At 42.3% G+C, this 16233-nt stretch overlaps 1 protein-coding gene across 1 annotated transcript; it reads left to right on the top strand.

Annotated features, from left to right (window-relative positions):
- Nucleotides 1-9066: 9066 nt before the first annotated feature.
- On the top strand, nt 9067-15835 carry trmt10a (tRNA methyltransferase 10A). The gene is made up of 8 exons (XM_035994208.1): nt 9067-9578; nt 10258-10426; nt 11191-11262; nt 11526-11600; nt 13822-13971; nt 14053-14158; nt 14693-14918; nt 15068-15835. The coding sequence occupies exons 1-7, from the start codon at nt 9370-9372 to the stop codon at nt 14830-14832; spliced, it is 921 nt and encodes a 306-aa protein (XP_035850101.1). The 5' UTR covers nt 9067-9369; the 3' UTR covers nt 14833-14918; nt 15068-15835.
- The last annotated feature ends 398 nt before the right edge of the window (nt 15836-16233 follow it).

Raw genomic sequence — 16233 nt, 5'->3', positions numbered from 1 at the left:
GGACAGACCCTCCTTATATACTGTCTATGGACAGACCCTCCTTATATACTGTCTATTGACAGACCCTCCTCATATACTGTCTATGGACAGACTCTTCTTATATACTGTCTATGGACAGACCCACCTTATATACTGTCTATGGACAGACCCTCCTTATATACTGTCTATTGACAGACCCTCCTTATATACTGTCTATGGACAGACTCTTCTTATATACTGTCTATGGACAGACCCTCCTTATATACTGTCTATGGACAGACCCTCCTCATATACTGTCTATGGACAGACCCTCCTTATATACTGTCTATGGACAGACCCTCCTTATATACTGTCTATTGACAGACCCTCCTTATATACTGTCTATGGACAGACCCACCTTATATACTGTCTATGGACAGACCCTCCTTATATACTGTCTATGGACAGACTCTTCTTATATACTGTCTATGGACAGACCCTCCTCATATACTGTCTATGGACAGACTCTTCTTATATACTGTCTATGGACAGACCCACCTTATATACTGTCTATGGACAGACCCTCCTTATATACTGTCTATGGACAGACCCTCCTTATATACTGTCTATGGACAGACCCTTCTTATATACTGTCTATGGACAGACTCTTCTTATATACTGTCTATGGACAGACCCTCCTCATATACTGTCTATGGACAGACTCTTCTTATATACTGTCTATGGACAGACCCTCCTTATATACTGTCTATGGACAGACCCTCCTCATATACTGTCTATGGACAGACCCTCCTTATATACTGTCTATGGACAGACTCTTCTTATATACTGTCTATGGACAGACCCTCCTTATATACTGTCTATGGACAGACCCACCTTATATACTGTCTATGGACAGACCCACCTTATATACTGTCTATGGACAGACTCTTCTTATATACTGTCTATGGACAGACCCTCCTCATATACTGTCTATGGACAGACCCTCCTCATATACTGTCTATGGACAGACTCTTCTTATATACTGTCTATGGACAGACCCTCCTCATATACTGTCTATGGACAGACTCTTCTTATATACTGTCTATGGACAGACCCTCCTTATATACTGTCTATGGACAGACCCACCTTATATACTGTCTATGGACAGACCCACCTTATATACTGTCTATGGACAGACCCTCCTCATATACTGTCTATGGACAGACCCTCCTCATATACTGTCTATGGACAGACTCTTCTTATATACTGTCTATGGACAGACCCACCTTATATACTGTCTATGGACAGACCCTCCTTATATACTGTCTATGGACAGACCCTCCTTATATACTGTCTATGGACAGACCCTCCTCATATACTGTCTATGGACAGACTCTTCTTATATACTGTCTATGGACAGACTCTTCTTATATACTGTCTATGGACAGACCCTCCTTATATACTGTCTATGGACAGACTATTCTTATATACTGTCTATGGACAGACTCTTCTTATATACTGTCTATGGACAGACCCTCCTCATATACTGTCTATGGACAGACTCTTCTTATATACTGTCTATGGACAGACCCTCCTCATATACTGTCTATGGACAGACTCTTCTTATATACTGTCTATGGACAGACCCTCCTCATATACTGTCTATGGACAGACTCTTCTTATATACTGTCTATGGACAGACCCACCTTATATACTGTCTATGGACAGACCCTCCTTATATACTGTCTATGGACAGACCCTCCTTATATACTGTCTATGGACAGACCCTCCTCATATACTGTCTATGGACAGACCCTCCTTATATACTGTCTATGGACAGACTATTCTTATATACTGTCTATGGACAGACTCTTCTTATATACTGTCTATGGACAGACCCTCCTCATATACTGTCTATGGACAGACTCTTCTTATATACTGTCTATGGACAGACCCTCCTCATATACTGTCTATGGACAGACTCTTCTTATATACTGTCTATGGACAGACCCTCCTCATATACTGTCTATGGACAGACTCTTCTTATATACTGTCTATGGACAGACCCACCTTATATACTGTCTATGGACAGACCCTCCTTATATACTGTCTATGGACAGACCCTTCTTATATACTGTCTATGGACAGACCCACCTTATATACTGTATGGACAGACCCTCCTTATATACTGTCTATTGACAGACCCTCCTTATATACTGTCTATGGACAGACTCTTCTTATATACTGTCTATGGACAGACCCTCCTCATATACTGTCTATGGACAGACTCTTCTTATATACTGTCTATGGACAGACCCACCTTATATACTGTCTATGGACAGACCCTCCTTATATACTGTCTATTGACAGACCCTCCTTATATACTGTCTATGGACAGACTCTTCTTATATACTGTCTATGGACAGACCCTCCTCATATACTGTCTATGGACAGACTCTTCTTATATACTGTCTATGGACAGACCCTCCTTATATACTGTCTATGGACAGACCCTCCTCATATACTGTCTATGGACAGACCCTCCTTATATACTGTCTATGGACAGACCCTCCTTATATACTGTCTATTGACAGACCCTCCTTATATACTGTCTATGGACAGACCCACCTTATATACTGTCTATGGACAGACCCTCCTTATATACTGTCTATGGACAGACTCTTCTTATATACTGTCTATGGACAGACCCTCCTCATATACTGTCTATGGACAGACTCTTCTTATATACTGTCTATGGACAGACCCACCTTATATACTGTCTATGGACAGACCCTCCTTATATACTGTCTATGGACAGACCCTCCTTATATACTGTCTATGGACAGACCCTCCTTATATACTGTCTATGGACAGACCCTCCTTATATACTGTCTATGGACAGACCCTCCTCATATACTGTCTATGGACAGACCCTCCTTATATACTGTCTATGGACAGACCCTTCTTATATACTGTCTATGGACAGACTCTTCTTATATACTGTCTATGGACAGACCCTCCTCATATACTGTCTATGGACAGACTCTTCTTATATACTGTCTATGGACAGACCCTCCTTATATACTGTCTATGGACAGACCCTCCTCATATACTGTCTATGGACAGACCCTCCTTATATACTGTCTATGGACAGACTCTTCTTATATACTGTCTATGGACAGACCCTCCTTATATACTGTCTATGGACAGACCCTCCTTATATACTGTCTATGGACAGACCCACCTTATATACTGTCTATGGACAGACCCACCTTATATACTGTCTATGGACAGACCCTCCTCATATACTGTCTATGGACAGACCCTCCTCATATACTGTCTATGGACAGACCCTCCTCATATACTGTCTATGGACAGACTCTTCTTATATACTGTCTATGGACAGACCCACCTTATATACTGTCTATGGACAGACCCTCCTTATATACTGTCTATGGACAGACCCTCCTTATATACTGTCTATGGACAGACCCTCCTCATATACTGTCTATGGACAGACTCTTCTTATATACTGTCTATGGACAGACTCTTCTTATATACTGTCTATGGACAGACCCTCCTCATATACTGTCTATGGACAGACCCTCCTTATATACTGTCTATGGACAGACTATTCTTATATACTGTCTATGGACAGACTCTTCTTATATACTGTCTATGGACAGACCCTCCTTATATACTGTCTATGGACAGACTATTCTTATATACTGTCTATGGACAGACTCTTCTTATATACTGTCTATGGACAGACCCTCCTCATATACTGTCTATGGACAGACTCTTCTTATATACTGTCTATGGACAGACCCTCCTTATATACTGTCTATGGACAGACCCTTCTTATATACTGTCTATGGACAGACCCTCCTTATATACTGTCTATTGACAGACCCTCCTTATATACTGTCTATGGACAGACCCTCCTTATATACTGTCTATGGACAGACCCACCTTATATACTGTCTATGGACAGACCCACCTTATATACTGTCTATGGACAGACTCTTCTTATATACTGTCTATGGACAGACTCTTCTTATATACTGTCTATGGACAGACCCTCCTTATATACTGTCTATGGACAGACCCACCTTATATACTGTCTATGGACAGACCCACCTTATATACTGTCTATGGACAGACTCTTCTTATATACTGTCTATGGACAGACCCTCCTCATATACTGTCTATGGACAGACCCTCCTCATATACTGTCTATGGACAGACTCTTCTTATATACTGTCTATGGACAGACCCTCCTCATATACTGTCTATGGACAGACCCTCCTCATATACTGTCTATGGACAGACTCTTCTTATATACTGTCTATGGACAGACCCTCCTCATATACTGTCTATGGACAGACTCTTCTTATATACTGTCTATGGACAGACCCTCCTCATATACTGTCTATGGACAGACCCTCCTTATATACTGTCTATGGACAGACCCTCCTCATATACTGTCTATGGACAGACTCTTCTTATATACTGTCTATGGACAGACCCTCCTTATATACTGTCTATGGACAGACCCTCCTTATATACTGTCTATGGACAGACCCTCCTCATATACTGTCTATGGACAGACTCTTCTTATATACTGTCTATGGACAGACCCTCCTCATATACTGTCTATGGACAGACTCTTCTTATATACTGTCTATGGACAGACCCTCCTCATATACTGTCTATGGACAGACTCTTCTTATATACTGTCTATGGACAGACCCACCTTATATACTGTCTATGGACATACCCTCCTCATATACTGTCTATGGACAGACTCTTCTTATATACTGTCTATGGACAGACTCTTCTTATATACTGTCTATGGACAGACCCTCCTCATATACTGTCTATGGACAGACTCTTCTTATATACTGTCTATGGACAGACTCTTCTTATATACTGTCTATGGACAGACTCTTCTTATATACTGTCTATTGACAGACCCACCTTATATACTGTCTATGGACAGACTCTTCTTATATACTGTCTATTGACAGACCCTCCTCATATACTGTCTATGGACAGACCCTCCTTATATACTGTCTATGGACAGACTCTTCTTAAATACTGTCTATGGACAGACCCTCCTTATATACTGTCTATGGACAGACCCTCCTCATATACTGTCTATGGACAGACCCTCCTTATATACTGTCTATGGACAGACTCTTCTTATATACTGTCTATGGACAGACCCTCCTTATATACTGTCTATGGACAGACCCTCCTTATATACTGTCTATGGACAGACCCACCTTATATACTGTCTATGGACAGACCCACCTTATATACTGTCTATGGACAGACCCTCCTCATATACTGTCTATGGACAGACTCTTCTTATATACTGTCTATGGACAGACCCTCCTCATATACTGTCTATGGACAGACTCTTCTTATATACTGTCTATGGACAGACCCACCTTATATACTGTCTATGGACATACCCTCCTCATATACTGTCTATGGACAGACTCTTCTTATATACTGTCTATGGACAGACTCTTCTTATATACTGTCTATGGACAGACCCTCCTCATATACTGTCTATGGACAGACTCTTCTTATATACTGTCTATGGACAGACTCTTCTTATATACTGTCTATGGACAGACCCTCCTTATATACTGTCTATGGACAGACTCTTCTTATATACTGTCTATTGACAGACCCTCCTCATATACTGTCTATGGACAGACCCTCCTTATATACTGTCTATGGACAGACTCTTCTTAAATACTGTCTATGGACAGACCCTCCTTATATACTGTCTATGGACAGACCCTCCTCATATACTGTCTATGGACAGACCCTCCTTATATACTGTCTATGGACAGACTCTTCTTATATACTGTCTATGGACAGACCCTCCTTATATACTGTCTATGGACAGACCCTCCTTATATACTGTCTATGGACAGACCCACCTTATATACTGTCTATGGACAGACCCTCCTCATATACTGTCTATGGACAGACTCTTCTTATATACTGTCTATGGACAGACCCACCTTATATACTGTCTATGGACAGACCCTCCTCATATACTGTCTATGGACAGACTCTTCTTATATACTGTCTATGGACAGACTCTTCTTATATACTGTCTATGGACAGACTCTTCTTATATACTGTCTATGGACAGACTCTCCTTATATACTGTCTATGGACAGACTCTTCTTATATACTGTCTAAGGACAGACCCTCCTTATATACTGTCTATGGACAGACCCTTCTTATATACTGTCTATGGACAGACCCTCCTTATATACTGTCTATTGACAGACCCTCCTTATATACTGTCTATGGACAGACCCTTCTTATATACTGTCTATGGACAGACCCTCCTTATATACTGTCTATTGACAGACCCTCCTTATATACTGTCTATGGACAGACCCACCTTATATACTGTCTATGGACAGACCCACCTTATATACTGTCTATGGACAGACTCTTCTTATATACTGTCTATGGACAGACTCTTCTTATATACTGTCTATGGACAGACCCACCTTATATACTGTCTATGGACAGACCCACCTTATATACTGTCTATGGACAGACTCTTCTTATATACTGTCTATGGACAGACCCTCCTCATATACTGTCTATGGACAGACCCTCCTTATATACTGTCTATGGACAGACCCACCTTATATACTGTCTATGGACAGACCCACCTTATATACTGTCTATGGACAGACTCTTCTTATATACTGTCTATGGACAGACTCTTCTTATATACTGTCTATGGACAGACCCACCTTATATACTGTCTATGGACAGACCCACCTTATATACTGTCTATGGACAGACTCTTCTTATATACTGTCTATGGACAGACTCTCCTCATATACTGTCTATGGACAGACCCTCCTTATATACTGTCTATGGACAGACTCTTCTTATATACTGTCTATGGACAGACCCTCCTCATATACTGTCTATGGACAGACTCTTCTTATATACTGTCTATGGACAGACTCTTCTTATATACTGTCTATGGACAGACCCACCTTATATACTGTCTATGGACAGACTCTTCTTATATACTGTCTATGGACAGACCCACCTTATATACTGTCTATGGACAGACCCACCTTATATACTGTCTATGGACAGACTCTTCTTATATACTGTCTATGGACAGACCCTCCTCATATACTGTCTATGGACAGACCCTCCTTATATACTGTCTATGGACAGACCCACCTTATATACTGTCTATGGACAGACCCACCTTATATACTGTCTATGGACAGACTCTTCTTATATACTGTCTATGGACAGACTCTTCTTATATACTGTCTATGGACAGACCCACCTTATATACTGTCTATGGACAGACCCACCTTATATACTGTCTATGGACAGACTCTTCTTATATACTGTCTATGGACAGACTCTCCTCATATACTGTCTATGGACAGACCCTCCTTATATACTGTCTATGGACAGACTCTTCTTATATACTGTCTATGGACAGACCCTCCTCATATACTGTCTATGGACAGACTCTTCTTATATACTGTCTATGGACAGACCCTCCTCATATACTGTCTATGGACAGACCCTCCTTATATACTGTCTATTGACAGACCCTCCTTATATACTGTCTATGGACAGACCCTCCTTATATACTGTCTATGGACAGACTCTTCTTATATACTGTCTATGGACAGATTCTTCTTATATACTGTCTATGGACAGACCCTCCTCATATACTGTCTATGGACAGACTCTTCTTATATACTGTCTATGGACAGACCCACCTTATATACTGTCTATGGACAGACCCACCTTATATACTGTCTATGGACAGACTCTTCTTATATACTGTCTATGGACAGACCCTCCTCATATACTGTCTATGGACAGACCCTCCTTATATACTGTCTATGGACAGACCCACCTTATATACTGTCTATGGACAGACCCACCTTATATACTGTCTATGGACAGACTCTTCTTATATACTGTCTATGGACAGACCCTCCTCATATACTGTCTATGGACAGACCCTCCTTATATACTGTCTATGGACAGACTCTTCTTATATACTGTCTATGGACAGACTCTTCTTATATACTGTCTATGGACAGACTCTTCTTATATACTGTCTATGGACAGACCCACCTTATATACTGTCTATGGACAGACCCACCTTATATACTGTCTATGGACAGACTCTTCTTATATACTGTCTATGGACAGACTCTCCTCATATACTGTCTATGGACAGACCCTCCTTATATACTGTCTATGGACAGACTCTTCTTATATACTGTCTATGGACAGACCCTCCTCATATACTGTCTATGGACAGACTCTTCTTATATACTGTCTATGGACAGACCCTCCTCATATACTGTCTATGGACAGACCCTCCTTATATACTGTCTATTGACAGACCCTCCTTATATACTGTCTATGGACAGACCCTCCTTATATACTGTCTATGGACAGACTCTTCTTATATACTGTCTATGGACAGATTCTTCTTATATACTGTCTATGGACAGACCCTCCTCATATACTGTCTATGGACAGACTCTTCTTATATACTGTCTATGGACAGACCCTCCTCATATACTGTCTATGGACATACTCTTCTTATATACTGTCTATGGACAGACTCTTCTTATATACTGTCTATGGACAGACCCTCCTCATATACTGTCTATGGACAGACCCTCCTCATATACTGTCTATGGACAGACCCTCCTTATATACTGTCTATGGACAGACTCTCCTCCGCAGCGCTGTGGAGGAAGGTCTGGACATAACTGGAAATGAACGAGGGGAACTTTACAGTCTATGGGAAATAATCAAACGCAGCCACTGGAGCTGCCTCCATCTGCTAAATTATATTTGTAGGCTATTTGTTTTTGTATCTATTGTTTGTATTGGAGTTCATATTTGTTCAACATGTTTGTTTGTCTATGTATGCACCAAACACCGAGGCACATTCCTTGTAAGTGTTACAGTCGGCAATAACCCTTTTCTGATTCTGCTCCTGATAAATCATCCATGGGGCGTCCCCATTCCTATAGCATTTGAATGCATCTGTCGCGGTTAAATGACATCATATGCGCGCCAACATAACATACGGTACATGTGGAACTGTGGGGCTGAATTGTACATTATTTAGATGTTAGTATAAAGTCTTGGTTTGTCTGACTGTCTATGGTTGGACATCCGAGCGATGACGCACTTTTAAGAGGTTTCGTACTTGGTGAAATTATAAAGAAGAACTCTGCTGTTAAATGCTGCCAGTTAGCTTCCTGCAAAGAGCAGCCGAGACGCTAGCATCAGCAGCTAGTAGAGAGAGCAGCGTTAGCGTTAGCCGGCAGACGTCCACCTGTCTCTTCACTCATGGCTGATGATGGAGTGAGAGGAGAAGCCTCAGCCCAGCAGGAGAAGGAGAAGGAGAAGGAGAATGGAGCTAACAGGAGCAGCCAGGAGACGGAGACGGAGAGCAGTAAGAATGGAGACAATGCAGCAGAAAACCAAACGCTGTCCAAAAGGCAACAGAAGAAGCTCCTCAAACAGCAGAAATGGGAAGAAGAGAGAGAACTGCGAAAGTAAGGAAGCTCATGTTAGCATACGTGTAGCTCAGTGTCCCAAATCCCTCTAGGGCCACGGCCAGGACCCGCTCTACGAAGCAGGCCGAGTGGTTGGGTTAGGATAGGGTTAGGTTACTTTTGGGACACTAAACTGCACGTATACCGCTCATGTTAACACTGGCAGCAGTACTGTCAGTGTCATCAATACAGTCACTGACAGAGGTGCGGTAACAATTGTCTATTGGTGGTATATACTGGTATAACTAGGGCTGGGAAGTATATCGATTTTATATCGATATATGCGGCTACATATCGTCTTACATTTTGGATCTGTGTTGTCTTTTCCTGCTTTTAGTAAGTGATGTCTTTTTTTTTTAAACTTACCAGACTGTTCTTTACCCACTTAGTCATTATATCCACATTACTGATGATTATTTTTTTTAATGTCATTGTGTAAATATGTTGTTAAAGCTGCAATTGTCCACCCTACAGTATCGGCCCAATATCGATATCGAGGTATTGGGTCAAAAATATGTTGATATTTGATGTTCTCCTTATCGCCCAGCTCTAGGTGTGACACATGCTGTATGTCCTTTTTAATCAGCTGTCAAAGCGTTCCTTTCCATGGCCCGGGGTGCTCCCCTAGGGTCTGCAGCGAGGTGTCCTCTCAGTGTCCGTTCTGTGCTTTCTGCTGCAGGCAGAAACGGAAGGAGAGGAAGCAGCAGCGTCGGCTGCAGAGGCACAACCATCAGGAGGAGCAGGGAGGAGAGGCCCAACACGTGAGGAAACGCCCCCGCAGAGAGGTGACGCCCAGCTCCCTGAGGCTGGTGGTGGACTGCAGCTTCGACAGCCTCATGCTGACCAAGGTATGTAACAGCTCTGGGAGAGGAACCGCTGTGGAGCAATACCCACCACGTCTGTGTTTAAAGGAACACGCCGACTTTCTCATCTCCGTGAGTTGTAACTCTGTCTGACGCACCCACCGCTAGCCTAGCTTAGCACAGATCCTGGAGGTAACCAGCTCCATCTAGCCTAGCTTAGCACAGATCCTGGAGGTAACCAGCTCCATCTAGCCTAGCTTAGCACAGATCCTGGAGGTAACCGGCTCCATCTAGCCTAGCTTAGCACAGATCCTGGAGGTAATCTAGCCTACTGCTCTCAATGAGTGACAAAATAACATGTTGTGATTTGTAGAGTCACAGCGTGTACAAATAACAAGGTCACATGACACACAGCCATCTTCTAACCGTATATAAACTGGGAACTATATTCTCAGAAAGGTGAAGCACTGCTACTTCTGCTACTTGGCGGAGTGATATGCTTGCAGCACCTGAGAAGCCCCGTGATGAGGAGCAGAGAGTTCGCTCAGAGTTGGAGTAATATCACTCCGCCAAGTAGCAGATCAGCAATGCTTCACCTTTCTGATTTATGGGTCTGATAACATTTTATTGAATTGGAATTGGACCTAACAGGATGTGAGTGTTTCTGTGACTTCCTGTTCTGATGTGACAGCAGATTTTTGCCAGCGCCCCTGGTTGCTGCCGCCTGCTCCCGTCCACTTTACAGGCGAGGCGCAGCTCATTTGAGCGAGCCTGTTGTCTCTTGTGACCGATGATCTTGTTGTCTTCAGGATGTCCAGAAGCTTCACAAACAGATCCAGCGCTGCTATGCTGAGAACAGACGAGCCTTGCATCCAGTGCAGGTTAGTGGCCACCTGGCTGACATGTAACCATAGAGACAGTCATGTCTGATGTTAAAGTGGTTCCGATACCGATATTGTAAACGCAGCTGAAGTTGTCAGCGCCAAGTCCAAAAAAAGTTTCCTCAAGGGAACAATAAAGTCCAATGGTTTGATTTGAATTGATTAGACTCAAGTTGAGGTATCAGAATCTGTGTCGGGAAGGGAAAAGGAATGGTATTGGACCATCTCTATCTGATGTATAACCGCTGCTCTTACCTGTCCAGGTTTATCTGACCAGCCTGGGAGGACAGCTGAAACAGAGCATGGATGAGAAGGACAAAGGATGGGTGAACTGGAAGGTAAGTGGGATCCTGAAGGACGCTTCACTCAAATGGTAGTTGTCACAACAAAGCAACTGTTTGCAGCCTGGCTTTTGTTTGGGACGCGTCCTGTCAAACAGGCTGTGGAGCAGAGCTTTTGCATAAAGCCCTTCTTTTTAGTCCTTATGTTAATTGCTGGCAGAATCTATGTACACTATGATCTACACTTACACTGTTTATTGTAATAACTTACTTTCCCTAGTGACCCACATGTATACAGTGCTCAGCATAAGTGAATGTACCCATGCTAAAGTTGACTAAAAAGACGAATGAAAAAAATCATCTTTTGGAAATTGATCTTAATGCCTTAATTAAACAAATGAGGAAAATCCAACCTTTAAGGACACCAATCTTCTTTGTGAATGAATAATGTATCGTAAATAAATACATGTTCTTCCTTAAAATACAGGGGACATAAGTCAGTACACCTCTATGTTAAATCATCATCACATACCCTTCACCATACCCCACATCATCACATTACATCATCACATACCCTTCACCATACCCCAACATCATCACATTACATCATCACATACCCTTCACCATACCTAGAGACTGGCATGGCTTTTTCAGTTAGCCTAATAGCTGGTTTGATTTGCATTGAGAGATGATCTTATGGATAGTATCCCATACGCGATGCACACGCTACTGCCTAAATGGAGACTGTGTCAAGAGACTACTGATTCCTCATATCTTTTGTGGACGTTGTTGCAACTGTAGTGCTTAATACATCCTTGGGGTAGCGTCATTTCGAGGGCCCATTCAACCCAGAGCCATAGATCAGGCATTAGTGAGTGACATCAGTGTCTGAGTGGTGAAGCGAGAGAGGAGAGCCTGGCGGTGAGTGCTGTTGAAGCAGCTGTGTTAAGGAATGTAAGAGGAAAAACAGACGGCCAAGACGAAAGGGAGTAAACGGAGGACAATAAAACGACGAGCTTCTTCAGCCACGGTGGCTTCATCTGTTGTTAATAGTGTCTGCAAAGTGAAGGCTGTTACAACGTGGAGACGGCAGGTCACACACAGACCAGAGGCTCATGGGCTCCGTCTCAGAAAACAGGGTCAGTGAGAACTCTGAGTTAGTTAACTCTGAGATGAGGGGAACTCTGGGTGTTCTGTTCCAGAAAGAGAGGGAACTTCACCTCAGACTCAGTTACTATGGTAACCGAGACTGTTGCTATTATGTCAGAGGAGCAACTAGGGGTTAAGGGTCTTGCTCAGGGACACATTGGTTGATGTATCACAGTGGGAATCAAACCCAGATCACCTACACCAAAGGCATGGGTCATATCCACTGCTCCATCACCACCCCATTTCCTCATTCATTCATTCATTCATTCATTCATTCATTCATTCAGTCTATATCAGGCGCATTTTAGCGCAGTTTGTTATCTGCGTGAATAAAAACCCAGTGTTGGTTTATTAACCATGTTAGGCAGACTATATTAACGTTTTGGTTCCGAACATGGCATTTCCTTTAGTCGAGGATCCCGTTGATGCAGGTGAATGATGTAAACCCTTTGAAATAAAAGATTATGAATTATAATTATGTTAATGATGGTGTTGCAGCCTCAGAATGGGATTAGTAGGCCTAGGACTTTTATAGATTATAGGTTCAATACCATTTCACCAGTAATATTAGACTTATGATTAAATATGTTATATGTATATGTAATATTAATACACTAGATTGGAACTTACACATTTACTCTAGCAGCAATTTTTTCCCACGCAAATTCTCTCTCTTTTGCAGCAGCTGCTGTGTTGCTTTTTTAATGAAATATATGTTCAAACTCGCCGTATGTGCGTAAAGCGAGACTACTGTCCACCTGACCGTGCACAGAGTTGACGGTGTAGAACTGCTAGCGCCGGGCGCCAGTAACTGCTTCTAACGCTCCTGCAGGTAGGCGGTTGTCAGGGCCGTAGCTTCGTGGTGGTGTGAATCTCAGAACTACTAGACAAGTCCTAGAAGTCCTATCGTGATTGTCTATATGAACACACACACACTCTCTAGTTAGTTGTTGCCTTTGTACTGAAACCTCTGAAACAGCACGTAGGCCGTGATGATGATTGCAACTAGGGAGCAATTGCGTTTATTTGCATACATGTTGTTTTGATATCATTTTGACTTGTGTTTAATACCACGGTACAGTAGGTCTCACTATGCAGTGTTGTATAACTGGGCTGCTGTTGTGTGCAGGACATCAGCATTAAAACGGAGCACTACAGTGAAGTTGTGGCGAAGGAGGAGCTGGTGTACCTGACGTCAGACTCTCCCAACGTGCTGGAGGAGCTGGACCACAAAAAGGCCTACGTGATCGGAGGCCTGGTGGACCACAACCACCATAAGGTCTGTCTGGCCCTGATGCTCAGTCGCCCCTCCTGCTTGCTGATCTGAGTGGATCACTCTTCTTTCTGGGTTTTGTTGCAGGGGATTACTTTTGAGAGGGCGAAGGAGCTGGGGATCCATCACGCTCAGCTTCCTCTGAGCAGTTTTGTCAAGATGAACAGTCGGAAGGTTCTGGCAGTCAATCACGGTAAGACGTAAGGACTTGGATCAGACCGATACATGAGACTGGTAACGGTCGTTTGTAGCCGCTGCACGAGTGTTTATTGACCCGTTTGAGTTAGTTGTGACGGTGTCCAGTAATAGCTTAGCAACCATGGCTAGCAGGGGTTTCCTGGCTCACAATGGGCCTTTTTGGGGCCCAACCCTATCTTTTTCACAAGGAGCACGTTTGGTCCTGGTGACTTACATAAGGTAACTGCTCTTACTGTTGTAGCTCATTTGTACACTAATACAATAGTGTTATGCATACAAAGCATTATGAAGTGTAATGTTTTCTATTTTGAAATATTGATAAATAAATTGTCAGTGATGTTGAATAGCCTATAGCTTCGGTGTGTTCTGAGGCACTTTTTGGACCTCGGGGAGCCTGATCAGTCCGACGGTCAGCCGTCGGGGGGCTTAATTCACCAATCTTCATTTTTGCCATTCTGCGTCCTTTGGCTCTTTTGCTCCCACTGCCTTCATTTGATTTTTTAAATGCGTGTTTTCTTCCCTCCTCCAGTGTTTGAGATCATCCTGGCCTACTTGGAGAAGGGCAGCTGGCAGGAGGCCTTCTTCACCGTCCTGCCTCAAAGGAAAGGCGCGGTGGCCGTCGACCAGGAGAAAGAAGAGGAGGAGTCCGACTCTGACCCTGGGCCCTGACACACCAGACCAAACTGAGAAAAGAGCCCAAAACTTTGTTCAAATGGACAACTTCAAGCAAAGCTGATTCCTGGGGAAACATCTGAAGAAAAAAAATAAATAAATAAATAAAAATATGTATGTATGTATGTGTATATATATATATATATATATACACACACACACACACACACATATATATATATATATATATATATATATATATATATATATATATATATATATATATATATATATATATATGTATATGTATGAAAGAGGGATGTGTTAACAAAGCATCCGTTTCTTTGAAATTTCAAACTGCTTTTTTTTTTTTAAACCAGCTATTTATTGAAATGTTTACTTTGTGCCTCCTGTAATGGCTATTAACTTAGTTGAACAGCTAATGGAAAGTTCAGTTTTGCTACAATTATTGGCAGAATATATGTTGTTATTATTCCAGAAAATGTTTTTTTTCTTTTAGCAAGAAGCTCAAGCTGTCAGCCTGGTGCTTAATCTATTCATTTAAAAGTTTTAAAGCAGGATAAAGTCCAAACATGAGCATTATTGTCACTGGCCCCGGAATTTGTGGAAAAGATTTAAATTAAAGAGAGTATAGTCACAATAGAAGAAATGGAAGCTCCTCCACACAGTGGCTAGTAACCAAGGAGGACATGGAGGATTAAAAAACATGATGGAGTCTTCAGAAGAGGTCATTATCTTCACTGGAGCTCCTGCAGGGGAAAGTCAGCGGACGCCACAATCTTCTGAACACAGTCACACTGAGAAATCCAGAGAGAGTTGTGTGGAGCTGATAGTCTTAATTAGCTTTGTAGCAACTCATTTGGCAACGGCTTGAATGTAACGGACGTTCATTAATATCAAAAAAGTTCCGCACTAAAGATTTAAAATGAATTTGACACATTCTATGTAGAGGTTGGGGGAATATTCTAGATAGAAGTTGGAGGGTAGCTAAGGACAGAGGTAAACAAAAGTGTAGAAAATCTTCAGCCAATGGAAAAAATAGTGTGGTTTGTAACTTGTGATTGGGTGGGCAGCCTACAGCCCACCTCCAAAGTCGCCCACCTCCCCTCTTGGCGTCATGTTTAGACACAAAGAGTTGTGAAGCAGCCGTCTGTGACCTGGGTTAGGGTTAGAGTCCAATCCTAGACCTAACCAGAGTAGTCATGCTGCCCAGGGTCTCTGTAAAAAATCATGCAGAATAGCGTGGCTTCTGAAGTCAGTGGAGCTGCTTCAGTTGATCCTTTTCCTTTCAATCATCAAAACCAAACACATAATCACCAGTGTTACAGCTTCAATGTGATATTATTATTATTACTATTATTATTTTCTGTCTCCTCTTTTCTCCTTCATATTAAGTCCTGTGATCAGGGACTAACAAAATCCAGTTCTAGACATTTT

This window comes from Sander lucioperca, chromosome 17, assembly GCF_008315115.2.
Source record: "Sander lucioperca isolate FBNREF2018 chromosome 17, SLUC_FBN_1.2, whole genome shotgun sequence".
Classification (NCBI taxonomy): Eukaryota; Metazoa; Chordata; class Actinopteri; order Perciformes; family Percidae; genus Sander; species Sander lucioperca.
This window is presented reverse-complemented; position numbering and strand designations above follow the sequence as displayed.